Source organism: Drosophila melanogaster, chromosome X, assembly GCF_000001215.4.
Source record: "Drosophila melanogaster chromosome X".
NCBI classification, from domain to species: domain Eukaryota; kingdom Metazoa; phylum Arthropoda; class Insecta; order Diptera; family Drosophilidae; genus Drosophila; species Drosophila melanogaster.
Genome location: NC_004354.4, coordinates 20,121,140 through 20,147,651, shown reverse-complemented (window position 1 = coordinate 20,147,651; position 26,512 = coordinate 20,121,140). Strand labels below are relative to the sequence as shown.

Below are 26,512 nucleotides of genomic sequence, written 5' to 3'. Positions count from 1 at the left end.
TCTGTTTGACAAGCTTGTTTTGCTGTTTGTTGACTTTGTATATTGTGCTGCTCGATTTTAGCTAAAATCATTTCAGTCCAAATCGCTTCTCAGACTGAGTCATTCGTACACACATACATATACATATATATACATATATTTGCCTGGGCATCGGGCTATTTATATACGCGTACTTGACGCGACTTTGCTTCGGATTGTTTTGGTCATGCCTTTGCTATGATGGCTCGATTTCTGCGTGGGCCGCTGCATCCAAGTGCCGTGGGTCGAACTTGGCTGGGCTTCCTACTAAACACGGCTCCGGATCGTAGGCAACTTGGCTGTGAACGAAGAAATTGCCCACTTGACACAATGGGCAGGTCGCTAGTACTAGGCGGTACCTGGTAATATATGTACACACATATTTCTGAAAGCATCCAAAACTAAGCGACTCTTTATCTTTGTAGGATTTAAAAGACAGTTATGTCATTTAAATTTACAAATCTATTATACTATAATTTATACCGATTCTTCAAACAGAATGTATCTTATCCGCACCGGATGCCTATTACTACTAACTGGGGGAAATATTCAATATGGTCATTTCGCTAAGGTTTTTTCTTCTTTCTATTTCTTCTTAATTGGGCATAAGATATATGTAGATAATCGCATTACAAAATTTAATTAATTTCACGAATTTACATATTTTTCAATCTGAAATATGTCGGAAATTGAGGAGAACAAAAAATCGCCCATTTCCGTTCAAATAGTAAGCGAAAAGAGAATATACATAAATGAAAGAAAATAAAATTTGAAAAAAAAAAAAAACTGAGAGGCCGTAAATATTCTTGATTAGCTTGAGGTATTCCGATTCACTCATACCACACAATAAGCCAATTGGGTATTTCATTGAACATCTTCACTAACTCACTCTACCGTTTCCTAAGTCCATTTCAATGGCATTCGAGTTTAAAATATAAGCTTAGCAAGACCGGCTCCACTTTCATTCGATATCAAAAAGAACGGATTAAGAACAAACGAATCTGCACTGGAATCGAGCCAATTAAAACGAGAATCTTGACTTCTGCTGGCTGCGTGGGCATTGGTTAGAATGAATAATAGAGATGGTTTGACCTATAGCAATAAGATAATGACCATTTGCCAATTTGCAATCGACTACCATTTTCAAATGAAATGGCATCATTGAATGGCATCGCTTAAGCTCCGCAAATCGAATCGATATGGGAATATTACAGATTAAACTGCAAATTGAAACGTACGCCAATTGGCCATAATTGAATGAGAATTCACCTGACGACCGATACGGGCACCTGTTCTTTGGGCCAACTTAATTATACCGTCTTGGCCTACAAATCTCTGGGCCAACACTTAGCTTACCATATTTTAGCTGCCTATATTTTGTCTCCTTTCCTTTCCAACAGCCAGTCAAGGTCGCGCGACAGGTTGCCCTGATGGATTGGGTTGTCCGGGATCCTGGATCCCAAACCGAAATGGAGCCACTCCCCTGCCTCCTCATAATTCATACCGCCCAATATCAATCATATTCCATCATGGTGCCTTGTGCCCTGTGTGTGTTTTCGTGGGGTCTATTCTACTCCGGACGGGTCATTCCCGGCAGATTGCCATTGACAAATGTTTTATAATCAATTTGGCATTATTAATTTGAATACACACCACCTGCGAGCAACCATCCATCCCTCCATCCTCACAAAATCTCATCTGGATGGGTTGGCTTTTGAGGTGAAGCTTGGCCAAACTAAAATACGTCTAGTCGAAGGGGTTTGGCAAAAGCGATGGGGTTAATTAATTACCTAAAAAAAAGTAACGCCTATTCAAGTCAAGCCATTCGTCAATAAGTAGTACCTAATAAAGATCCGTACTATATATACAATTTTTGATGACTAATAATAAATTATAATTGTTGATATAATTGTTTCAAAGGGTTGCAATAATCAAACATGATTAAGATTTTTTTCCGATTTCTTGTTCGATTATACGTATCATAAATGATCTTATCCATCAAATAAAGACAAATAGGATATTCGATAAAATAATAAGTATATTAATACTTTTAATATTTATTCGTATATAGCATTATTTCGTTGTTAAATATGCATAAGACTCAGAAATTCTTGAAAAAACCGATGGTTGAACCAAAGACACTAGAATATTCTAGTATCTTTGTTTGAATTAGAAGTTGAAATAAAGAAATGGTTTGTGGTTAGGCCAAACACAGATTTCTTTCTTTTTTCAATTGGCAAATTTAACGCACTCCAGGTAACTTTTCTGAACAAATTGTAATATCGTTAGAATTCTCACAATAGTCATAATCATCAGAGCCCCTTCAACTTCTGTTGAACTTCGGTTGGTAGGTTCTATGCCCTGTGGTAGCGGCTCATCCAGATCCATCAGCTTCGGAGACTGGATTCAGTTCGTCTGGCATTGGTCTCAGAAAAGAAAAGGTGGCATTCGGTGTATGGAGTTCAGCGGAGACAGCCGCAAAAGTCTAGTAAAGACGAAAGTGGTTAAAAGAAAACCGAAAAGTTTTAATAACCGTGTAATTTTCATTGTTAATATAATACAATAATAAAAATCACCTCAAAACTCACAAACCTATCAGAATTCTTATTTATAGGATACGAAAGAGTCCAAGTACGTCCACATATTCCCCTCCTGCAACTCCTGCTCTCGAATTGGCCACACCAAAAAGTTTTGCAGAAATGCAAATGCACTCACTTCAACATCACAGAAACGGTGAAACACAGTTTTCCTGTCGCACAAGAAAGTCCAGGCAATAAAGACATTGCAGAAGGTGGATAACAGGACAGTCTGGTCCTTCCACAACAAACGCCATCATGATGGCTCATTATATTCATCGACTGTTTAATCGACCCCATCATACCAACCCCAACTATCCACAAGCACGAACGCAACAACTGAAATCAACCAAAGCCAAATTATAAACTATGGATCCGACCCTGATGAAAGGAATTTGCGGAGGTAATTAGCTTAGCTGCTGCTGAAGCCATGTCAACCTGCTCGGATTCTCAGAACAACGACAATTCAAACCCGGCAATAAAAAAGAAAACGAAAATCGTACCGTTAAACACATCCAACAAACTCGACCAAAACCAGATTTTAACCAGGTCAAAACTAAAATCACTTTCATCAACCAAACCTTTGCCAACCCTACAAACCTTATTTCGTTATTTATAACACTTCTAACTCCTAACTAACCCTGAAACTACTACAATCGAACATGAATGAATACCAGAACAACTACAACGAATTACTTACCCTAAGAAAACGATACAACCCAAAAATCTTCTCACTTCAAGAAAGTCAAGTCACTTACTCACAAACAGTACTTACAGTGTAAGTACACACATCGACCTGGCATTTTGCTCACCACAACTTAAAATCTATTCCGACTTTACAATAAGTAATATCCTCCACGGTAGCGATCACTTTCCTATTACCATCGACTTATTCCCGACAACCCGTAGAAAAAAAGAACAAGCGAGAATCCTACAGTCGACTATCAGATACACGTTTTTCAGCTAGTGGGAATGCGAAATTTTCATACTTTTTCTGGGATATCAATAGATATTGAAGAATAGAATGAGAAAAATTGTTTCAAATTATTCAAAAGTAGGTGTAAGGAATGGCGTAACCAATGTGCTTTTGGTATGGCGGTAGAAATTTACAAAATAAACAATAAAACGAAGAAAAATCTACACATCTTTCAAAAGTGTGAGCGTGGCAGTAGTGGGCGGATGGTGGGCGTGCCGAAAAGTTGTTTGGCATATCGATAAAATCTATAGAACTAACAAAAATGTAAAAGAACATCTTCTATAGTTCCTGAGATCGAGACGTTCATACGAAATGACCGACGGATGGATTGAAATCGCCAGCTCGACACGGCTATTGATCCGGATCAAGAATGTATATACTTTATATCGAGTATACCCTTGTACTCTACGAGGAACGGATATATAAAAATGTTTCACTTCCTTTGTCGCGTCTCGCAGCCGCCAAAATTTTGAAGACACAGTTCAACTATGCGCCACCGCAGCTATGCAGCCTTATCTTCGTTAACTAAGCTATCTCCCATCGCAGCGATTTGCCAAACAACTATTTGCCACGCCCACAAATCGGCCAAACCTTTCACGCCGTTGAACACAACGCTTTAGATAAAATAACGCTTTAAAAAAAAAATTTAAACAAAAGTGTGGGAATAATTATAAAAACCTTTTCATTTACCAGAAAGCTAAGTGGCGCTAATGATGATAAGGAGGCGATTGATTTGCGAAAAATGATTGTCATTGTAATTGCTGGTGGTGGTTCAAAATCGAACTTTTTCGGTGTAATTTGCAGCAATTTGCATAATTTGCGGCATAGGTGGCTTATTGGATGAATATAAAAAGGTCGGAACGCGGAGAGCTGCTTCAAAGAGGCGAACAACCATGGACATATCGAAGGTGGATTCAACGAGGGCTCTGGTTAACCACTGGCGCATCTTCAGGATTATGGGAATCCATCCGCCGGGCAAGAGGACCTTCTGGGGTCGCCACTACACGGCGTACTCCATGGTGTGGAACGTAACCTTCCACATCTGCATCTGGGTGTCCTTTTCGGTCAATCTCCTGCAGTCCAATTCGCTGGAGACTTTCTGCGAGAGCCTCTGCGTGACCATGCCGCACACGCTCTACATGCTTAAGCTGATCAATGTCCGTCGGATGCGCGGCCAGATGATCAGCAGCCACTGGTTGCTCCGTCTCTTGGACAAGCGGCTTGGCTGCGACGACGAACGCCAGATCATTATGGCCGGCATCGAGCGGGCCGAGTTCATATTCCGCACCATTTTTCGCGGCCTTGCGTGCACCGTCGTCCTTGGCATCATCTACATATCCGCGTCCAGCGAGCCCACGCTGATGTACCCCACCTGGATTCCCTGGAACTGGAGGGACAGCACCTCCGCCTACCTGGCCACCGCCATGCTGCACACGACCGCCCTCATGGCGAATGCGACACTTGTCCTCAATCTGAGCTCCTATCCGGGCACCTACCTCATCCTGGTCAGTGTCCACACCAAGGCGCTCGCCCTGCGGGTCTCCAAATTGGGATATGGCGCGCCACTACCGGCGGTTCGGATGCAGGCCATTCTGGTTGGTTACATCCACGACCACCAGATCATTTTGCGGTGAGTGTCAGGAAATCTCATCTCCCAATGCAAGAACTTTTAAAGCATTTCGGGAGTTTTGACCTTCATCGAAAGGCGTATGTACACACACTTTGGCGTGCCAAACATCTTCATTGTCATTGAAGATTATTATATCCTTTTTCTCAACTACAGCCTCTTCAAGTCACTGGAGAGATCCCTTTCGATGACCTGCTTTCTGCAGTTCTTCAGCACGGCGTGTGCGCAGTGCACAATCTGCTACTTTCTACTCTTCGGGAACGTCGGGATCATGAGGTTCATGAATATGTTGTTCCTGCTGGTGATCCTCACCACGGAGACCCTCCTTCTCTGCTACACGGCGGAGCTACCTTGCAAGGAAGGGGAGAGCCTCCTGACCGCTGTCTACAGCTGCAACTGGCTGTCCCAGTCGGTTAACTTTCGGAGACTCCTGCTCCTGATGCTCGCACGCTGCCAGATTCCAATGATCCTGGTCTCCGGCGTAATTGTGCCCATCAGCATGAAGACCTTCACGGTGGTGAGTGCTGTACAAAGCTAACATTTACCCACCTTATCAGCGATTTTTTGCAGATGATTAAGGGAGCGTACACCATGCTTACTCTGCTGAATGAAATTCGTAAAACGTCCCTTGAATAGAACTGAAATCGTAGGCAATATAGTATATATAATTCATATGTTCAAACACACACTTGGGAAACAGTCGCTTTCCTATTCGCTTCGCACTGACTTTATCTGAGTAAGAGGTATCCGATAGTCGCAGAACTCGGCAATGGCATTCTCTTTGGTCTACCCGCAGTCGCCAGAATTTCCTAAATTTGTTATTTTCAAACATGACAACTTTGAAGACGCAGTTCAGCATAGACGCATCGATGAAGAATAAATAATCGTTCGCTAAAGTAAATAAACATTAATCGTTTGAAATCACTACATAAAAATCAATCGCCTTTTCATTGCTCGAAAAAAGCAAATAAGCATTTTAATTATTTTTTTTTATTATTATTTGGGAATAAGTTAACAGTAATCGCATATACTAGATGTCCTGCAAATGTTGATTTTGGCTTAGTACTCCTCGGATTACATGCATGAGCTGAAATAGGTACAGTATTTCACATTCCTTCTCCTTTTGGGCAATCAGCCTCTCCATGTCCTGTATTTCCTCATCGATGCGCTGGATCTCTTCAAAAAGAAAAAGCTTCAATTGTCGAAGAAGAAGCCTGTAAGGACTGCTTACCCTCCGTGTAAGTAGGCGAACTTATCATATTCGATACACTCGGCTGCTCAGGATCCTTCCTCGTCAAATACTCGTTGTTTCTAGTTGAATATGCATTCTCGTTCGACTTGTCTGCCATTTCTAAATTCAGTTGAATTCTGTAGCCGGTTTGTCAGAAAAATGGTGCGATGAGAGTGAACTTTATTGTCAATCACAACGAAACGTCATGCCACGTGTCAGCAACTTGCCAACTTGATAGAAAATAAATATGGATTTTGAATGGTTCCTTTTAAAGTAGGAAAGCTCAAATATACAAAGTGTGAAAAATATTGCCATATTTAAATCATTTAAGCATTTTGACAAATCTCGAAACTTGTTTTTCGGTTTGTGATTTTTGATTATTCTTTTATATATCTTTCTTTATATATATATCGTTCTGAACCTATAGAACCGGAGAAGATCCGTAAAAGGAAGCGCCAAAAAAAAAAGGCAAAGCTGAGAATATTCGTTATTAGATTATTATTCGTTAATTAGAACCATTTCACGAATGCCCATGATATTGGTCTACTTATTTCGACCATTCGATCAAAGACAGTAGAATGTCAAGATGCGATACGATATTTTTGCACCCGATATTTTCGAGCTGGTTCCAGGCTTCCTTTGAATCAAGAATCCTTTTGTTCAAGAGCCAGAGAGCGGAGAGCTTTACAGCCAGCAGCTCTCTTCTACGCATACAGCGAACGGCGACAAGTGTATGTGTGCTCACGTATGCTCATGCTTTGTAAATTTGACAAAATATGTCCTTCAATTCACAAGTTCTTAGACTTTAAATCTTTATTATTTTTGATCAATTGGTATTTTGGTCCCGCCGACTTCCACTTTTTCCGTTACAAGGGAAATTAGTTCCGTGCAAATCCTGTCGATGTCATCGATGTATTCAGGATCAGGATGGTTATCAAAGACGACCTCGGTTGTTGAGAAAGATGTCTATAAGGATTGTGAACTCTCCGACTGGGTGGTGAAATCAAAAATCAGTATCAAAACCCGGTATGAAAATAAAAGAGTCCTGCCAAGTCATCTACCATCATCTACCCATCTACCGCGCCAGATGATATTTATTTTATAAAAAAACATTCGGATTACAGCCATGAGGCGAATGAAATGCTCATTCATTATCTCATCCTGGTCCATCTGCCTCTCTAGGTCCTCTAGTTTCTCATGGAGGCGCTGGGTAGACACATTTATCGTATTCAAAGAAGCTTCAGTTGTCGAAGAAGAAGATCCTGAGGACGGCGAACCCTCCTTCGATCCACTCGGGTGCTCAGGATCCTCTGTCATCAAGAACTCGTTTTTTCCAGTTGGCTTTGCTTCCGCGTTCGACTTCTCTGCCATTTCTAAATTCCGTTGAGCACTGGAATTGGTTTCTCAGTCAAGTAGTGAAAGAAAGTGAACACAATATTCCGGCAGAACAAAATCTTATTAGAAATGAAAGCATAGCCAACTTAATTGAAAATCAATTCGAATTTTAAAATGTTTCCTTTTATATCAGAACAGCTCAAAATCAGCGAAGCTTTTTATCTATCGCTCCTGCGCGATTATTGCATTTCAGGTGAGGAATTTTCACCTGTCTGTGGCTCTTAATTATTGCTGCATAATGCATTCGGTTATTATTAAATGAATTGAACGGAAATTGAAGTAACACAAACTCCTCTGACAGCTGCACCACACGAACGCTGACCAGCTGACCCAGAGGCGGATTCCGTAATAGACATTTTAATTGAAGCCTCCCGCAAGGTGGGCGTGGCACTCCTACCGATTAACTTATCATATTTGCAAAAATGACCATTTGCCCAGCTTAACTTGGTTTCATTTTTTCGAACCCTTGATTGCAATTCAATTCTGCTCTTTGCACTGTGGTGAGCCTAGTCAAGCGGGATAGTATTTTGAAAAATTCAAACACCATTTAGGAAAGGTCATTTGGCATTCCTGTTAATTCAAAATAGTTTATATCAATATACTGCTTGATTTATTCCCATTTTGACTTTTTGTCCCACTGTGCATGGCTAAAGTCCACATAAGTCAATTAATGGATATGCGATTAATGATTTAACCAATGCGCGGTTCCAGCGACAATTTCCATCTGATTCATTTTCGTAGTCATTCCGCTGAATGTGTACTTAAATATTGAATTACCAACATAATTATGTAACCCATCAATGGCAATTTAAACGGTTCGACAACGGGCTTGACATAAGAATAGCGATTATAGTATCACGGGAGAATATATATATAACAAATAAAAATTCAATCGATTTCAATGGATTTTACTTACTCATTACTCCTTTGCCAAATGAAACTAACGGTTTCCACTTTTTATAGAATGAGTTTAATTGTGAGTATAATTGTTAATATTAACATACGTATGTACGTACATATGTATATGTAGGCTTAGGCAAATATTTATTTGGCGAGTCTATTGGAAAATTTCTTAAATATTTACACAAAAAAAACCGAACGAGCACAAAAACCGTCGTCTACGGGCGAACTCATTAAAAGTTGGAAAAGCAAACGCCAACGCTCCGCATTTGCATAACAACAGGTAAGGGAGCTTGGGCTCCAAAGGGGGGTTTTTAAATCGAGTAAAATACGTAATTAGCGTACAGCGTACCAAAAACAGGAGCAGCAAGACCGTATAACAAATGTGAAATCCGAACGGAGTGAAAGGTCCTGGCTGCTCCAGTTGCTGGGTCTTGAAACCGAGCTTAAAGCTTAGTTCCATCCTCGCCCTGGGCGATGGGTTATGGTTGGTGATGTTGCTCCTGGTGGCGTTTGTGTTGCTGCTGCTGCCGCTGTCATTGTTGCTTTGATCGCCTTAGGGATATTTCACAATATTGTTACTGTCACCTGGCAGCTGTCCCCCACTTGTTGCGGTCGACTGTTGCTTTGGTCCCGCTGCTCTGGGCCCAGCTGCGGATGCTGCTGCTGATGCTGCTGATGTGGCTGATGCTGTTGCACCCAATGCTGTTGCTGCGCCCGGATGGTACAAATGCGTGCCATAGTGCACGGCGCCAGGATGGCTGAAGTATGGTATTATGGCTGGCGAGGCCGCGGTCATGAGAGGCGATGGCGTGGGTCCGGCCAAAAGTGAGCCGGAGCTCGAACCGGAACCGGAAACGGGGACCTGCAACTTGGGACCTTGCACTTCGTCGCCGGCCGCATAGGACGACACATACTGCTGCGGGGCATGGCCATAGAGCGGCTGCAGCATTGGCGCCGTCTGGTAGTTGTAGTTGTAGTGATGGATCGGCGGCCCATTTGCCGCCGACAATCTGACCACGTGAATGGGACCCGGTCCCGCTCCTATTCCCGTTCCTGGCCCCGCTGCCGCTGATTCGTGGGTTAGGCTGTAAACGGCCTTGGGGTTACCATTGCTAAAACGTGGCAATATGGCAAATTGATGCTGCTGCTGATGCTGCTGCTCGGCGGGTGCCTGCACGTAAATGGGATTGTAGTGCACCAGGGGCAAGTGTTGCTGTCGTGTCGCTATTGCTGCTGCTGCTGCTGCAGCCTGTGGTGTTCCTGTTGCTGCTGCAGCTGCTGTTGCTGCTGCTGCAGCTGATGTTGCTGCGGTGCTCGTTGTTGATGTTGTCAATGCTGTCGGAGATGTCGGCGCTGCAGGCGTGTATTTGTGTTGCTGCTGCGACTGATGCGCCTGTTTCAGGGTCTGTTGCTGGTGCGGCTTCTGGTAGTGCTGGTGGTGTTGCTGCTGCAGCGGATACGCTGAAAGGCGCAATGAAACAAGGGGATTACTCGCATCAGATTTCACGGCCTAATTCCTCTCCCAGAGCACTTTGCCAGCCACTAATTACCCAGACCACCGATTATGCTAAGGCTTTATGCGAGAAGTCAAAAGTGTTAGCCCTCGAATCGAGGACTTAGAGTGCCCAAAACGAACCTGCTGTAAAAGCTGTATTATTTTCGGACTTTAATATTTAATCTGTCTTTTGTATTGACTCATACTAGCGGAAAAGCGACAGTTTTATACGTATATTCGGAATACGTATACGTAATATATGTAGTGCGAATCGCTTCCCTCGAAGGATTTATATAACAATACCCAGACTTGCAGTTTAATGCAAGAAATGGAGAAAGGGGTATTCGATAGTCGAGCGCTGTCTTTTGTTTTACTTGACGTACTAATGCAGTTTAATATGCTGGCTTACCATAAAGTGGAGCTGGTTGCTCGGCGTAGATGGTGGATTGCTGAGGCTGCGGTGGCTGCAGGAAGATTCGCTGCAGCTGCAGTTGAATCTGCGGCTGGTGGTGGTGCGCCTGTGCCTGCGGCTGGTAGATCAACTGGGCGGGCTGGTAACTGGGTGGTGCCGGTGGTGCAGGTGGGGCTGCCACTTTGGCGTAAACAGCCGGTTGTTGTTGCTGCTGCTGCTGCTGCTGGTGGAGTTGGTGGTGCTGCTGCTGCAGCTGCTGGGCGGCAGCCATCAGCAGGCTGGTGGGTATTTGCAGGTACGGCTGATGGATCAGCGGTGCGCTGGGTCCCGCCAGTGGTGCACTGGCTGCATCCGACTGGTAGTAGGGCTTGTACTGACCCTGATGATCGCGGGCCAGCGGACCTAGAAGCTGCACCAACGGATGCCTACCGTTTGCCGGGCTAGCTGACGGTGGTGCCGTGCTGGTGGTGCTAGTGCCAGTGCTGCTACTACTACTGGTGGGCGGCGGACCCAATGTCAACTGATGCTGCTGCTGCTGCAACTGCAACTGCCGCATGTACGATAGTGGTATGGCGATTATATACTGGATGCGTTGCTGCAACTTTTGCTGCGGCTGCTGCAGGTACTTCGTCTGCTGGCTTAAGTGGTGCTGTGGGAGGTGCTGCTGCTGCTGCTGCTGCAGCTGGTGGTGCTGGGTCAGTGGTGCTGTGGCCCTCGCCTCCGGCTCAAGTTCGCCGTAATTGAAAATCGGCTGCTGATGCTGATGCGGATGCGATTGCGAATGCTGGTGTGGCTGCGTCGAAGGGGCAGCTGGCTTAAAGGCGACTTGTCGCTGATACGATTCCACTTGCTGCGGCACTGCAAAGCTGAAGCGGTGGTGCTGCGGTGGCGCCTTCTGCCCGTAGAATGCCTGCGGGATAGGTGGGGCAAAGTGAGTGAGTGTGGGGCACTTGGGCGATGCAAACAGAGATTGCGGCGCCGTAATTAAATGCACTCGCTGTGGTTGCTGCCTACCTGTGGCTGTGGTGCCGGTGGTGCCGCCTCCGCCGCCGTGTATCGCAGCGTGGTGGGTCCGAAGATGGGCGTGGGCGTCTCCGCCTCAAAGTGGCTGCCGGCTGGGTAATACGGTCGGAACGGCGGGTCTTTGCTCGATAGGCTCAAGTAAGGACCACCTGCGGGGGCAAATTTGCGGTCAGTCACTGTAAATACTGCAAATCACCTTGTGGCGCTAACTGCAGTTGGTTGGACAATTAAATTGTTACTGCCACGGAGAGAGCGCCATGTGTGGCGTAATAACTGCTGCACGTGGAGATAATGTATCTCAGAAAATGATAGACTTGCATTTGAGTTCATGCATCTCGGATAAACACATCCTCTAGTCATACAATTTTGAATTTAAATTTTGTAAATATATTTAATTGATATTCCATAGATCATTTTACACAAGTTACATCTCAGCTGCTAAAGAGGGAAACCTCTTTTGGTGGAGATCTGTTAGCTGAAACTAAGACTAACCAGTCTAAATTATAATCGTCTGATTGAACGATTTTTAAGGAACTTCCATCGGAACTTATTCTATACGTTACTGTTAAGCGAAAATGACTTTTCCATCCTGCTGCATTGTTATGGACAGAACCTGGCTTAGACCCGCCTTATTTCCTGTGAAATCAAATTAGTTTCTAGCGATAAACTATCGAGAACATTCACCACAGACCCCCTTAAGACTGAAGCCAATTGAAATAACCATTAAATAATGATGCACAAGGAAAAGTAACCACCGCCCACCTGTCTGATCCGATGAGTCGCGCTTCTCTGTCCTGCTCTTGGACTCCTCCGCGATGGTGGGGGTCAGCTTGGTGCTGGTGCTGGTGGTGGTGGAGGTGGGTATGGGGATGGGGATGGCCTCGACCTTGTCCACGGCCTTGCTGGAAATGGCCTCGATGTCCTCGGCGCTGCAGCAAGTGGCCAAGAGGCAACAGATGGCGATGGCGATGGCGGCCAGTACCTGGAACAGAGAGAACATGGAACATTGGGGCGTGAGCGTGAGAGGAATCGTTTGCGAATCGAAATGCAATCAACTTAAATCGGAATCAACGCAATAAGTTGCCGTTGGATGTTGAATGGCCGCCCATCGTTCATTTAGTGCATTAAATGTCGGAAAAAGGCGTTCGATTCGAAAATCTTTGCACTGCCATTCATAATAATAATTTAATTAAAATGATTTATATGCAATTATGAAATTTTATTCACCGAAGTGCAATTGTTTTCCGCTCTTGTCGCACATTATTATTTTTGTTTTTTCACTGCACACGCGATTAATAACTAATACTCGTAATTAAGCCGAGTGTGTACAATGAACCTGGCATAAAGGTAATTATTAATAAGCTGCATGGCAGCAAATATCATCCGATGGTATATATGCTATTTGTATTCACATATGTACATATATGTATATAGTACTCGTATGTGCACATAATGTAAATCCGATCTGATCTCTTGAGATGAGAAATGACTTGGCCACGTTTATTGTGGTTAGTTGGCCCGGCTGCTTTGGGTGAATGATGGTTTCATCTATAATGGCGTAATTATTCGATGGCGACTTTTCAATTCAATACAATACTTTCGTTTGTGCATAATAATTGGGCATCAGTGAAAAAAAAACGGGGGCATAATCTTATTTGATTTAATTTGCAAATATTTTGAAAAAGAATTTGTGCGGTTTCATGGCTACGGAAGAGAACAATTCAATAACCTCAAAGGATGGGTGCTTAAAATGATTGAATATCATGTAAACATTTAATGAATTATTAAGTTGTGCTATCGCGACTCGCATTGCATTTGTAAGTATTATCTCCCTTCGGTTATCTGAATGCACAGGATGGCAAGCAATCGAGCGGAAATAATCAAAATAGGCGCTGATTTATATCGTTATCAATATTTGATGGGCAACTTTCAGTGGGTTCGATTTCAATTATATGGGCTTAATCCTATTTTGCATTATTTACCCGTATGACAGGCATTATTCCCATGGCTGCTGCTTTATTTATTCAAACCAACATATACCATATACATACATACACACATATACATATATATATATATATGGGCAAATGTATATATTTAATTTATTTTGTGTGTTCACTTATTTTTTCCGTTTTAATTTGGTTTCCTTCTGTCACTCAATTAAAATTCGATTCGTGTGGGCGGGCCAACAAAAGCGGCAAACCAAAACAAACAAAAAAATAATAAAAAAAAACTAAACCAAACAAATTTATAAACACTTTTCACGGCTATTTGCTCAATGCAGGCAGACGTTTGCTCTTGCTGCGGTTAAGTAAACGCGCCGAAATCGCTAGCGATTTTACTGCGGCGGCTTAAATCGCTAGCTCGCGTGTTGGCCAACAAAGTGAGAGTGAAATTGGTTCGCCAGCCTTGCGTCGTTTTATAGCCAGCGCTTGGCATTGCCGCCTTGTATCTTGCAGCTGCAAACTGGCCACCAGCCACCAGCCACCAGCAACATGCAGCATGCAGCGCGCAACCAGCAACTAGCAACTAGCAACAAGCTAGCAGCAACCTGCCACCGTTGGGGGCAAGCACCTTGTGGTGTCGCCGCGATCCAACCATGAGCCATTTGTGGAGCACAATCATGGCCATTAACCGATGGTCATTGTCAGCTGCAGATCCGACGCTCCAATTTGGCTTGCGTCATCGACTTTTTGTGCTGCATCGCTACGCATCGGTGATCGGAAGTAAGAGGATCGCAAAAACCAGGAGTCTAAAAAACTAAATCTTTAAAAAACAAATTAATCGGAACAACTGGCCAAGAATGGTGAAACAGAGATAAATTAGTTATTTAAGCTTTGCTACAAAACAACTGTATCTGATGAGGTACTCCTACGCTAATTTCCAGTTTTTGAGAAACCAATCTAAATTCGAAATTATTGTTATTATATTATTATTATTATATTATAATTATACTATTACATGTATGATGGATGCACTGCAACAAGGGTGGAAATATGAAATAATGCAAAGCTGGAACAATCTTTTTTTTTTTTTATTTCTAGAAGGATCTAACTTCGCTAAAATGACTTTTAAAGTACTTGTTTTCAATTCTTGTTGCTTCCACAATTCACCCATCGCGAATCGATAAGGCTTGGCACGAGAACTTTTAGTTCAATTGAACTTGTACTAATTCCTCACATTACATTAAGTAGCACTTCTCGCTGCATTCGCGTTGTTTCCTCAAGTGGGATTAGCTTGCACTCATTAGGAGTTTGTTTTTGCATCGCAGGCGATTGTGGCGACTACAGGACCTCGGCTGTTTGGATTCCAGGCAAGCCTCGTCCTGGCCATTTCCGCTGTGGAACGAAGCGTTTACAACGGACGATGATTTTATGAGGGCTCCTAATAAAATCAAGTGGCTTCCCATTAAACTTAACTGTTACTTTGGCAATGGCACACAACACCACTAACATTCCGCCCCCCGAACGACCCACCGACCCATCGACCCATCGACCCATCATCCCTCTTTCCCTCCCTTTGACTGCCGAAAAATGCTATGCCCATGCCATGTCAAATAAAAGTCCCTCAATTTGCAGTCGGACATAAAATGTGTGCGGCAAGTTAAGAGCATCTCATCTCTCCTCATCACCTCATCTCCATCCACAGGTCCATCCACAGCTCCATTGCCATTCGCATTCTTGGATTTTGGGATGACTGCAGGTGGAGAAGTTAAAAGTCTCCCAATTCTTGTGCACAAGAATCATGCTGAGCCCGGTAACATCCATTTAATTGTTCCTCGGACAGCAAAGTGTTATAATTAGTAGTGCCAACGAGATGATATGGGTGGCAGTGGCTGGTGGCTGGTGGCAAGTGGCTAGTGGCAAGTGGCAAGTAGCAAGTAGCAAGTGGGCGAAAAAGCGGTTTCGCATGCATGGTTAGTTTTTGGTTTTTGTTTAGCAAGTTTGTTGGTTCGAAAGGTTGGCCAGGATGAAAAGCATCTGATGTGATGTGCTCCAGTGCGAAAATTGTGCTAAAATCAAACGGAGCAAACTTTTTCACATTCAGCAAATTGTGCTGCTCCCTGTTTTTCTTTTTATGCACCCGTACTTACCGCAAATTGCCTTTGGTGTGGTATAAAATATTCAAAAAGCCTGGCACAGCTTAGAAGACAATATTGCCCAATATCTTTGTGCTTGTGTTTTTGGTATGTACAATATTTACTTATGTGTGGCTAGCGTTTTATGTTTGCAAAAGACTCTTTTTAAAAAGCAAAATACTCTGAGAGAATGATTATTATTTGAAAATTCATAAAAATGCGATTGCACTATTAAGAGCAGCGAGAAAAAAAAAACGGCAACGTGGTCAAATCGCTTTGGCAATCTCTGCTCCCAACGAAATGCGAATAATTACAAATTAAAACGTGAAATAATTATTAATTCGCTCGGAAATCTAACCTAATCCAATTTAAACACAACAGAACAGAACCAATTTTCGGCCACGAATAATTGCATCAGTTCTATAATGAAATATTTTAATTTGCCACCCGACCCGACCACCCCACCTCAACCTTCCAGCGCAATTTGCGTCCCAAATTATTGGACGGTTGCACAAACGAGCTACGCGCGATGCAACCCGATAATCCACGGCGGTATCAAATCGCAAATGATTGCGTCGCCAGTTTGTCATTTCATTGCGTTGCCGCATAAATTATGGCCAGACTCGGACCGTTCCAGAAACTAATTAGGGAGCCCAGGATTAGGGGGTAACTGCGAACTAAAAACTGGCAACTGGCAACTGGGAACTGGTAGCTAGGAGGCGGTGTGCATGGGGCCAGGAAACTGCGTTGCGATGCGTTGGCAATCGGACTTATGCAATCGAATGGCTCGAAATGGACGAAACTAAATCAGTGCAACGCAAAACTGGTTATCAAAGCTCCAAAAGGAAGCGTGCAAAGCCATCGGCCATCGGCAATCGGCAATCGGCTGGCGTCAATTATTTTCACGGAAATGCACCTCGGGCTGTCGCATTTTCGGCGAAATGCAGCCTGAAATCGAGATCGGCAGCCAGGTGGGGTCCACAAATCGCAATCTCCCAACTGCAATCCCCCAGCTCCAATGTCCAATGTCTAATGTCCCCCAATGCGACACCCCACTCAACTGGTTTCGACGGACATTGGCTCGACAAGTGCACTACTAGCCTTCTTTCGGGCCTTCCGACGATCCGCTGCTCAGCATCGAGTACACTGGGAGAAACTTGAATGCAGTTGAGAGGTAGTAGGGTAATATTAATAATTTTATTTTAACTAATCCCTAAGTTATATCTCGACCTTTCTGATAATCAAAAAAAAAAAAGTAAATAAACGCAAGTAATTTAGTGTTATAACAATGGCACAACTTTTGGGCCAGTGTAATACAGTTTTTAAAATGCTCCCTTTTTTTCCTCTTAGAGCTCAAAATTCCCATTAACATTGGTCAGATTGCCAGGAAAGTCATTAAACTTCATTAGGAGCAATTAATCGCAGTGTATATTTGACACCATAAATGTTGAGCAAAACTAACAATAAAGACAATTAAATTAATTAAAATCAAAGCTATTGCAAGAAAAATACGATCTTTACTACAATATAAATATAAATCAATACGCACTATTTCTATTAGGAAACAGATAAATTGTATTGCTTAGTTCTATCCATAGCCATAGCGATAATTTAAACTGCAAACTATTGCAAACTGGGGGGAGGTAGGCAAAGTAAATGTCTGTAAGCCTTATAAAGTAAATTGCATATTTTCAAGGTCTTTTGCCCCTTTTCTTCGGAAATAGAGATACATGAAGGCCTACTGTTTCTGTTTCGAAGCAGCCCCCAATGTGGCAAATGTGGCTGGCTTGCAACGCAGTTACGGGCAATATATATCTTTCAGCTGGGCAGCCAGATTCAATCTCGGATTCGCTTCCAGGGGCATACAAGTCCGCTGGCCAATTGCAGATCCAAAGCGCTTGTCAACGCAACCGGGCCAGGCCGAAAACTTAGCCCCCCCTCCAGTTGGCCATTCAAAAACCAGATTGCGTGGCACCAGCAACTCCTCCAACTTCGCAGCATCCCGGCATCCGTCCAACTTTCCAACACCCAACAACCAACTTCCCACCTCGGGCCAGCTAAGTTAGCTAAGTTGGCCTGCTCAGCTCCTCGAACAGTTAAAAGCTAAATTATTCATTACAATTTCCGCGCTGACGAGAAAAAAAAAGTGCGCACACACTGCAGCAGATACGGGCGAAAAGACGAAAAACGACGAAAACGACAAAAACGACGAAAAAGGCGAAAAAGTTTTCCATGGAAATGCTTCAAATGCTCATTTGAATCTGCCACGTAATTTAGCTTGCGGTCTGTGTGCCCGTGCCCAACTTGCTGGGGAAAACGAGCGCGATTTCGGCGCTGTTTAAAACGCAGCCGTTCAGTTCAGCTCAGTTCAGTTGACTTTAAATAAGTTGGCGCTGCATTGAAACGATGCCAATTTCTGTTGCCAAACTGTTTGAATTGTGGCTGTCACAGTGGCTCACATCGTTTGGGGCCGAATTGAGTTTTCAGCCTTCTCTGCTTCCGCCTACAGTCGAGCTTGCTTAAGTCGAACTTCAGCTAAATCTCTGCTAAACATAAACGAAAATTGTTCTTAAACCAAAAAATAAAGGCATAGCAGTTGCTTAATATTAAGATCTCTAGTTAAAATGAAAATATAGACCATGAATTCTTAGAAAATAGCCAATAAGCCGAAGTATTTTTAATACAATTTTTTGATCAGTCCTGATTTCTCTGTATGTTGTTATTCGCGTTGCTCTCCTTCTTTTTTTTTTTTTTTTTTGCTTACGCAGCTTATCAGGCATTCAACGCGATATATTGTGTCCTTGGCCACTTGTTGTCACTCCCTGTTGGCCGCCCATCCGCCCAGCCACCACCCACTTGGCTCTCTTGACTTTTAAGCCAGGCCAAAAACTTTCGTTAATTTTAATCAAAAAACACTTTGTTGTTGCTGTCGCTGCTGCTTGGTGGCGGCGGCTGAAAAAAAAGCGTTTAATTGGGCAAGGGAATACGAGGCACTACAAACATCCAAACAGCGCCAACAATAAAACAGGCCAGCGGAAAAAGTTTGCGAAGAATGAAAATGAGAACAAAGTGAATACAAGCTGACAACTAATTTAATCAAATACAGAAAGGGGCTCAGGAGGAGAGCGTGATATTTCGAAGGGGAGCAGTTGAAGGAATAAATGAATAGAAATAAAAAAGAATTTGCCAAGTACGAATGATTATCATTCATCATCTTCTCGCTGTAGAATCCTGTCGCAATCTATGAATCTATGGTTGTCGAATATTGCCGAACGAGAATGCCTTACTGAATTGAATTAGTCCTTTGGCTAAAAGGATCTAGCTGGAATTCATGGAAATGCATGGAAACGCATTCAACCGTGCCGAAAAGGCAGCAAACGAATCTCGCATTAGGCATCAGGCATCAGGCATCGGGCATCATGGCATATGAATAAACAAACACGGCTAGCAAATGAACATGACATTTATCTAAGCATAAATCAGAAAAAACCTGTAACTGACAGTGGGCTCTCCTCCTTTCTGAGCGCTCCATTCGCCAGTGGATTCAGTGTGGACTCCAAAAATGCCAAATGCACAGAAAAGGTTGCCTAATAAACCCACCGATGGCCGCAACTAAAATAAACAACACAATTGCTCAGTCAAATGAAAAACTCTTTAAATGCAATTGCTATGCTAGCCAGTCCAGTCCAGTTCAGGCAGCGCCGAGCGCCGGGCGTCGATTTGTTCACTGAATATATTTTGTGGATGCATTCCGATCCGAGGTGCGGCGCAAAGGACCAAGTAAACATTACGAAACCAGTTAGCAGATAGTATAATTTCCGCTATCGCCGTCCGTATCCGGCGAACGACAAGGAATGCCGTGCAGGGCTGGACACTCTGGGCTTTGGTTGCAAGCCATCCGTAGGAAAAATCGAGTAATTCTCTTCGGACTATTTGATTCCTTGTACCTTTTTGGTCAATTTCAATGGCGTTGCATATTACTATTGAATTTTAAGTGATCATAAATGTACAATATCTATTGCCTGCTTTAAGTTCAAATTAACAAGCTTAAGATATCTTTCAGATTGATTACTTCAATTCTTATGTATATGCAAGTGTACAAATACCAAGTGCTAGTATCAAAAATACACCCCATTTCTTAAAGGGTAGCAATCACCTTTTCCCTGCAATAATGGCAATTGGCAAGCTCCGAATGGAAGCCATGCCATGAATAAGTAAGCAAGCCCCCAAGAAGTGCCTGCAATTGGTGCCATGTACTCGGTGCATCTGGTTCGGTTCCTTTTGGCTTCTGGTTTTTTCGTTTTTTTTTTTTTCGATGTGGCTGGTGGTCATTCAGGTCCTTCGTAAGCTGCAAAGCTTATTACGATTCGAAGAAAGAATGCCTCCGTTTCGATTCTATTCGAAGGAAAGGCGTCCTCTTTTTTTTCCAGTGCCCTCGAGAAATCATGTGCCCGCATAATTTTTCGACCAATGGACGAGGTGTACATTCATTGTAAACATGCAAATATTTCCAGATGTGAGAAACGGAACTGGAGGACTAACCTTTGCCATTTAATGTAGAACCAAAACTTGATTTTAATAGCCATACAAATCAAGTTGCAAGGAGTTACTGTTCCTAAATAAACGAAATAACTTTGAAACCTTCGCAAACATCGGCTGGCTTTGATTAAATGTAAATCGTTGTAATATCGGTTTTAATTTATTTCGCATGAAATTCGCAAGGAACCTTTGCCAGGTTAAGAATTTTACATTGGGTGCAGCTTGCATCCGATCATAATTCGAAGTAATTGCACGATTCTGTGTTTTGAGTGGACAGCGCTCCCGAAAAGTCCATTAAAAATGTAGCCCTCATTGACTAGCAACGCCAACAACAGGCGGCCGGCGGGCAGGAAATTAAAGGGGAGATCTGGGGAGCTGAGCCCCAGCCCGCTTGTAATTGACGCCCAAAGGATGGGCGCGGAGTGGTGGGGGGGGGGGGGGGGTAAATCCGGATAAGTCAGCCGAGTGGATGGTGAACGCTGCTGGCAATTGGGGCGCTTTCATCGTGCAGCCCAGCCCAGCCACCCTTCGTTCGACTTGCCACAGCCATCATTCGGGGCAGTCAAGTGTGCAACACTTTGGGGCATTCGCAGCATGCGCGGCAACTTTGCATTTTACCGGCACCCCGTTTTCTTATGAAAAAACCCACATTTTTTTTTCGAGTCAAGTCGAGTTGAGTCACTCACTCAGTCAGTTAAGTTTCCTGCCCCAGCAATTATATCATTTCCCCGCTACCAAGTCTCGTTTCATTCGTGCGTGAACGAATTTCAGCTAATTTGCACATTTTTCATATTTTATTTGTTCGACGCCTAATTTCGTTTCCTTTGCCGCCACCACTTTTAATTTACTTTTCATTTCATTTCAGTTGCCACGATCGAAATGCGGCACTTCGACTTTGGCTGGCCCATGTTTTTGTATACTTGATACACGCTGGCATCCAAAGCGTCAAATTGTCGGTTGTTTTCTGGCAGGAAGAGGAAGGTACTGGATACCGCCTCTCCCACGCAGCAGAAATAATTAACATTTAGCTTCGATCAAGTACCCATTAAAATAGCTCACCGCACTGCTGCATTTTTCCACTAATATCTTTATTTAATTTGCCAGCGAAAGGAAACTATCGAAACTATCCCATAAAGTGTTGGGTTCAACTTAAGTTAAATGCGGCTTTTAGGCTGTTAAAATATACATTTTTAATAGGAACATTATTACGGATGTTCTGACAAAACTGTAAAATATATTACATAAACCTCATTTCTACATGGAATGCTTAATTCGTTTTGGGCTGACTTTAACTAGATTGGCCGCGAATTAACACTGCAGGACTCGTGTCTCTTGTTTTATTCAAGTGAGTATTTCCGCATTCTTGAGCTGCACTCTCGACCCAATGGAGCGCATGTGAATCGAATTTGTGACTCACGCACGCGACACCGCCCAGTTTTCTGAGCCCGGCCAACGTGTGGTATGAGTAATGAGTTGCAAGCGCAGGGCGACAGCGCAAAGAAATAAATGAGCAACTGTTTGCTCGCTCCGGTTGAAAGGATGAAAGGTTGAAATGCTGAAATGCTGAAATGCTGAAATGCTGAAATACTGAAATGCAGAAAGGGAGTGGCTGTGAGTGCGACGAGGCGGCTAAGTGGCGCAGGAAATCCCTGTGGAAGATCCTTAAGAGACATAGAATTTTTCATAATTTTCATTTCTCCGAAATATGCACGCAAAGTTATGACCCGTGCAGGAAGCGAGTAAGCTTTATAATGGAAATAACAAATCAATTATCTCTTGTTTTACTTTTTTTGCACACACTTCTTTGACTTGGCCATATATGCTCATGTTAATGGAAACATAACAGAGTGAACAGAAGCACAGAGTAAGAAAATGATTATATATTTTCGTGAAAAAAAATCCATTAAATTGTATAAATTCAATTAAATGAAATTTAATGCGAATCGCTATCAAATGTTTGTTTCAGATAAGATAAATATATTTATATTGTATTTCAAATGCTTCTTTTATTTTGTATTAAATCATCTTTTTTTCTCAATCCGAAATGTTCCATAAAGATATTGTTTGCAATGCTCTCATAGCTTTGGCTATGTGCTGTCCATTTCTTCGAGTGCAGACTGTATTTTCGCATTTCCAATGATTTTTTTTTGTCCAGTAAGGGTTCATTAGGTTGCCAACTTAGTTTCCTGCAGCGGACTGCAATGGCACTCTCCGCGGCAGGTGAAATGAACAATTGCGAAGCGAGAATGAAATTTCATTTGGTGGAATCATTAAATTTGCAAGCAAATGGAATGTGCCCAAAAGCCGACTTTTCCCGGGGCTAATAAGTTACTTAGTGCTCTCGGCACTGGCATCACATCTTCGTCACAATGTGCACTCAAGGTGGGGAACTTTTTCCCGAGGCCATCGGAAGTGGGGGGCGAAGTTCGAGGGTCGCAACGATAGGTGGCGGCAGCGTCCCGGGGTTCCTGTATCCTGGGGTGCTGTTGATGGGGGGGGGGGGGTCAAAGTTAATAGCTGGCACGTAGTTGGGAGCACACACACACACACACACACACACTCCTGCAGCCAAAGGATCCCACTGCCGGCCTTTAATACGCTTCTCTATTCGGCGTCGCCTTTTTACATATTTAATGAAATTATTTTCAACAATTTATAATTGCCACGAGCAGTCAGTTCGGCCGGCATACTCGCCACCTCACATCCTTCGGCAGGACCCTCCCATCCTTCCACTTCTCCATCAATGCTGTCCTTGGCTGTGCCTTAGTTAAATGTGCCCCGGGGAGAGTTTTGCTGGCAAACAAATTATTATAAAGATATACACGAAAATATGTATGTATATTTTTATATGTAAGCTGGGGGAGTATCTGCCATCAATGTGGAGCCTCTGCCTGCATCCTGGATTCGCCATCCCGTGTCCCCCGGCGCCAGTTAAGTAACCCCTCCCACCCACCAACCATCCCTCCTAGGCGACTTACCTGCTGCCCCAAAACGATTAACAATCTAACTAATAAGGCCCAGCATCTAATCGGACGAGATGTAATGAGGCCAAAAACTAAACATAATATTCAAAAAACTTGTACTCACTTTAAGGGAACTTAATTTCATCATGATCATGAACTATTATGTACGTAGGGAAGTTTGCAAAGGCGGGTCAAAGTTTATGTCTTCGGAATATAGGTATATTTATATTCATACGACTGGCGTGTGCATACTTTAAGTTGTTTTAAAAAAGCATCAATAACAGTTTAATTGGAATATTCACCTCTGCATTGATCCCAGCCATTGCGATTCAATTGTTATAATGCGTGTGCTTATAAAAATCATATATCTATAAATAATTCATACTTCCACCATTCGAGCTGGGAACCTTCTTTCTTTCTGTTTGGCACGTAATTCGCCAATTTGGTGAGTGGCTGAAAAAAGGTTTTTGAATTTTTAATTAGAAAGGCATTCGTGCGTGCCTTGTTTTTGGGAAACCCTCGAACCCTCCTTCCCGGGCAAGTGTTATAATAATAACAATTCGCCATTCGTGCCGCCTATATCCCTTTTATTGGGCTTGTCTGCTGCTTATCATTTGACAGCCTCCGGCCGAGAGGAGAACCCTTATCAAAAGCGAGAGACGTCACATTATATTGAGCTAAAATCAGTTTACAGCATGTGTGAGGAGGATAGAATAGAAATGCCAGAGCCAACACGGATGGAAAATCTATTTCGCATTTACCCATTTTCCTTGTCACATCTAACTAGGCAAAGCTATGATTTGGGCATTCCCACTGAAGCCCAGAAGAGCCGAGAGAATCCAGATGGGGGGCACTTGGGGTAAGTCCTGCAGCTTATTGCACAGAACAATGCCATCAATCAAACTTGGCCAATAATGTGAGTATCTGCGACCTCGGACCGCCACTTCACCTCCTTCAAATCCGCAATCCATTGCGTAAATGTCAACTAATGGATATAATTGGTGCGGCTGGGGCCCTCAATGACATTCATTAAATCGCAGACTCCTTGAAGTTCAGTTTGGATTTCGTTTTAATTGGAAATTCTTTTCACTCCTGACCGATCTCAGTAACCCGTAAGTTATAATAACATGCGGACCGGACCCATTTTGGTAATTAGCACAGCAATAATGTTGCAAAAGTTTCGCTTGATGGGAATGGTTGGGTTATGGGCAAGTCGATCCATGAATATTCATTTTACCATCACATATTCCATTTTATATCACACTTCGGATTGAATGCTCAGCTAAATTCCTTTAAAAACCAACATACACTAGTTCTCCAGAAACCCAAAATCCATGTAGCATCCAATGGAATTGAATTTAACTTGAAGATTTATTAAGGTTCTGCTTTTTCTATTCAGTGCATGTTAGAAGGTCAAAGACTACATATTATGTGTATGATTTGAGCAATTTTGATTCGCTTTCATTGTTCATTGCCAGTTTTAATATATATACTAGTTGGTAGATAAACATATTTGCACATATTTCGTCATATAGTTGTGCTGCACTCAACAAAAGAAAAAAAAAAACGCTGTTTTGGCTTACAGTCGAAGTAGACCTAGGAAAAGCACTGACAGATGTCCTTCTTGCACTGGCCCACCCAGTGACCTTGGCGTTTGCAGTAGCTGTGGCACTGGGGGTGGTGTGGGTGATGTGGCGAGAGCTGGGCGCAGTGGGCGGGGTCCGGCTGAATGTGGCGCACCTTGATCGTGAATATGCCCAGTGGCTTGTCGGTGGCATCTTCCTCCTCTCCGAAATCGATGCCCAGTTCGTTGGCATCGGGTGCGGGAATATCGGGAACATTCGTCTCCACGGGATTCGCCCGACCTTGACCAAGGAACAGACCGATGGTGAGGATCAGGCAGAGCAGCAGGGCGGGCTTTATTGCGCTCATCTCGGTGGCAAGCAAGAAGCAACTGATGCCGTTCCGTTTCCAAGATTTCGATTCGAGCATCCACTTCCAGTGCTCCATTGTGCCGCCTTATCAGTTTCACTTCCCGCTCAAGGTCACCGAGCCCAGCTCTCAGCTCTCGCGCGTTCTAATCACTGTAACTGGACGCACTCCCCGAGTATCTGCCCATTCGCGATTGCGCCTCGGTTTGGCTCAAGTTTCAGATTGGATCCGCTTGAGTTGAGAGAGCATTTCTGCGACTTAACTCTAGACGAGCCTACAAATCGTAAAATTGTATCAATTAAATGTATAATAATTAATACGAAATCTAGACAGATTTCTATAGTCTATAGAGTTTATCGACTATCGGATACCCATTACTCGGCTTAAGAGCGTCCGCAGACAAATGTGTATATATGCAAGTAGGAGCCTCATCTAGCGGCTGTTTAATTTTTTGTTTATGTTTACATTTAAACTTTAAAAAACAACAGTTTTCAAAACAGCGACCAACAACTATCTAGTTTTAATAGTTTACGATCTTGTTAGATTTCTCAGTTTTTACGGACGGACAAATGGACGGGGTCATGTTCATATCAACTCGGCTAGTGATTCTGAATAATATTAATATATTTATATGCATATATAAATAAAGTCGATTATGGGCTTCTTCAACATGTCACATATTTTCCAACGAATAAGTGTTAAATGTTATTGAAGAGCTGTTTGAGTTTGATTTACTTGGAACCACCTCGAATCATCGGCATTGGCCACTCCCTTATTTATTGGAAAAGTGTACTTTTTCGCCAAAATGTTATACATTATTTTTGTGGGGAAACGGCTACAATTTCGCTGATTTTCTCCGTTTTTGTACACAAAATAACAAATGTTGAGCGAACGATTTACGCGGAAATTTGATTTTTATGTTCGTGGAGCTGGTATCCTTGCTCCTTTTCTGCTTTCTGCTTTCACATTTCTCCTTTCTCCCTGCCGCTGTCATTTCGCCAGAAGTTAGTAAAATTGATGGGCAACGGACAGGCAGTTAAAGCCACATAAAAACACCATTTCTGGGGTAATTTTTGGCGCACCCGCCAGCATACATGCGAGCTTCTATACTCGAGTCTCATTTGTTTTAAAATGCAAAAACCATAAAAATAATCATGATAACATTACACAATAATAATAATAATAATAATAATAATAATTACGGCGCTCAAATGTAATACACTGGGAACATCTGCCAAGAGGCAACCCCACCCCGAATTTTCCCATTTTCGCAGCCTTTTTTACCCACACCCATGGGAAAAGTCAATGAAACCGAGCGAAGTGAAGATGTTAACATCCGGAAGA

The 26,512-nt window shown here is 43.0% G+C and overlaps 5 protein-coding genes across 7 annotated transcripts, besides 4 other annotated features; 1 reads left to right on the top strand and 4 right to left on the bottom strand.

Annotated features, from left to right (window-relative positions):
* Positions 1-2,151: 2,151 nt before the first annotated feature.
* Positions 2,152-2,184: a mobile genetic element.
* A 1,263-nt stretch (positions 2,185-3,447) lies between these two features.
* Positions 3,448-3,498: a mobile genetic element.
* A 16-nt stretch (positions 3,499-3,514) lies between these two features.
* Positions 3,515-3,957: a mobile genetic element.
* Positions 3,958-4,463: 506 nt separating this feature from the next.
* On the top strand, positions 4,464-5,833 carry Or19a (Odorant receptor 19a; the record flags this gene model as incomplete). Its single annotated transcript, NM_080274.3, has 3 exons — positions 4,464-5,200; positions 5,354-5,714; positions 5,768-5,833. 3 exons carry the CDS (start codon positions 4,464-4,466, stop codon positions 5,831-5,833), a joined length of 1,164 nt encoding a protein of 387 aa, NP_525013.2.
* Positions 5,834-6,175: 342 nt separating this feature from the next.
* CG34332 (uncharacterized protein) lies at positions 6,176-6,642 on the bottom strand. The gene is made up of 2 exons (NM_001103563.2): positions 6,429-6,642; positions 6,176-6,373 (listed from the first exon to the last, which is right to left on the bottom strand). The coding sequence occupies exons 1-2, from the start codon at positions 6,544-6,546 to the stop codon at positions 6,228-6,230; spliced, it is 264 nt and encodes an 87-aa protein (NP_001097033.1). The 5' UTR covers positions 6,547-6,642; the 3' UTR covers positions 6,176-6,227.
* A 351-nt stretch (positions 6,643-6,993) lies between these two features.
* Positions 6,994-7,265: a mobile genetic element.
* Positions 7,266-7,481: 216 nt separating this feature from the next.
* CG42583 (uncharacterized protein) lies at positions 7,482-7,859 on the bottom strand (the record flags this gene model as incomplete). The annotated part of the gene is made up of 1 exon (NM_001169332.2): positions 7,482-7,859. The coding sequence occupies exon 1, from the start codon at positions 7,797-7,799 to the stop codon at positions 7,482-7,484; it is 318 nt and encodes a 105-aa protein (NP_001162803.1). The 5' UTR covers positions 7,800-7,859.
* A 914-nt stretch (positions 7,860-8,773) lies between these two features.
* Positions 8,774-14,073, bottom strand: CG15322 (uncharacterized protein). Of its 2 annotated transcripts, none has more exons than NM_001298550.1 (5): positions 13,639-14,073; positions 12,419-12,638; positions 11,648-11,805; positions 10,631-11,543; positions 8,774-10,187 (listed from the first exon to the last, which is right to left on the bottom strand). In NM_001298550.1, the coding sequence occupies exons 1-5, from the start codon at positions 13,660-13,662 to the stop codon at positions 9,280-9,282; spliced, it is 2,223 nt and encodes a 740-aa protein (NP_001285479.1). In that variant the 5' UTR covers positions 13,663-14,073; the 3' UTR covers positions 8,774-9,279. The 2 variants fall into 2 exon arrangements, with proteins under 2 accessions (NP_001285479.1, NP_608371.2); NM_134527.3 differs by having other exon boundaries at positions 13,639-13,862.
* An 8,307-nt stretch (positions 14,074-22,380) lies between these two features.
* On the bottom strand, positions 22,381-25,199 carry CG34331 (uncharacterized protein). 2 transcript variants are annotated; one of them, NM_001298549.1, is made up of 2 exons: positions 24,977-25,199; positions 22,381-22,756 (listed from the first exon to the last, which is right to left on the bottom strand). In NM_001298549.1, the coding sequence occupies exons 1-2, from the start codon at positions 25,166-25,168 to the stop codon at positions 22,544-22,546; spliced, it is 405 nt and encodes a 134-aa protein (NP_001285478.1). In that variant the 5' UTR covers positions 25,169-25,199; the 3' UTR covers positions 22,381-22,543. The 2 variants fall into 2 exon arrangements, with proteins under 2 accessions (NP_001285478.1, NP_001097032.2); NM_001103562.3 differs by lacking the exon at positions 22,381-22,756 and having other exon boundaries at positions 24,591-25,199.
* Positions 25,200-26,512: the final 1,313 nt, after the last annotated feature.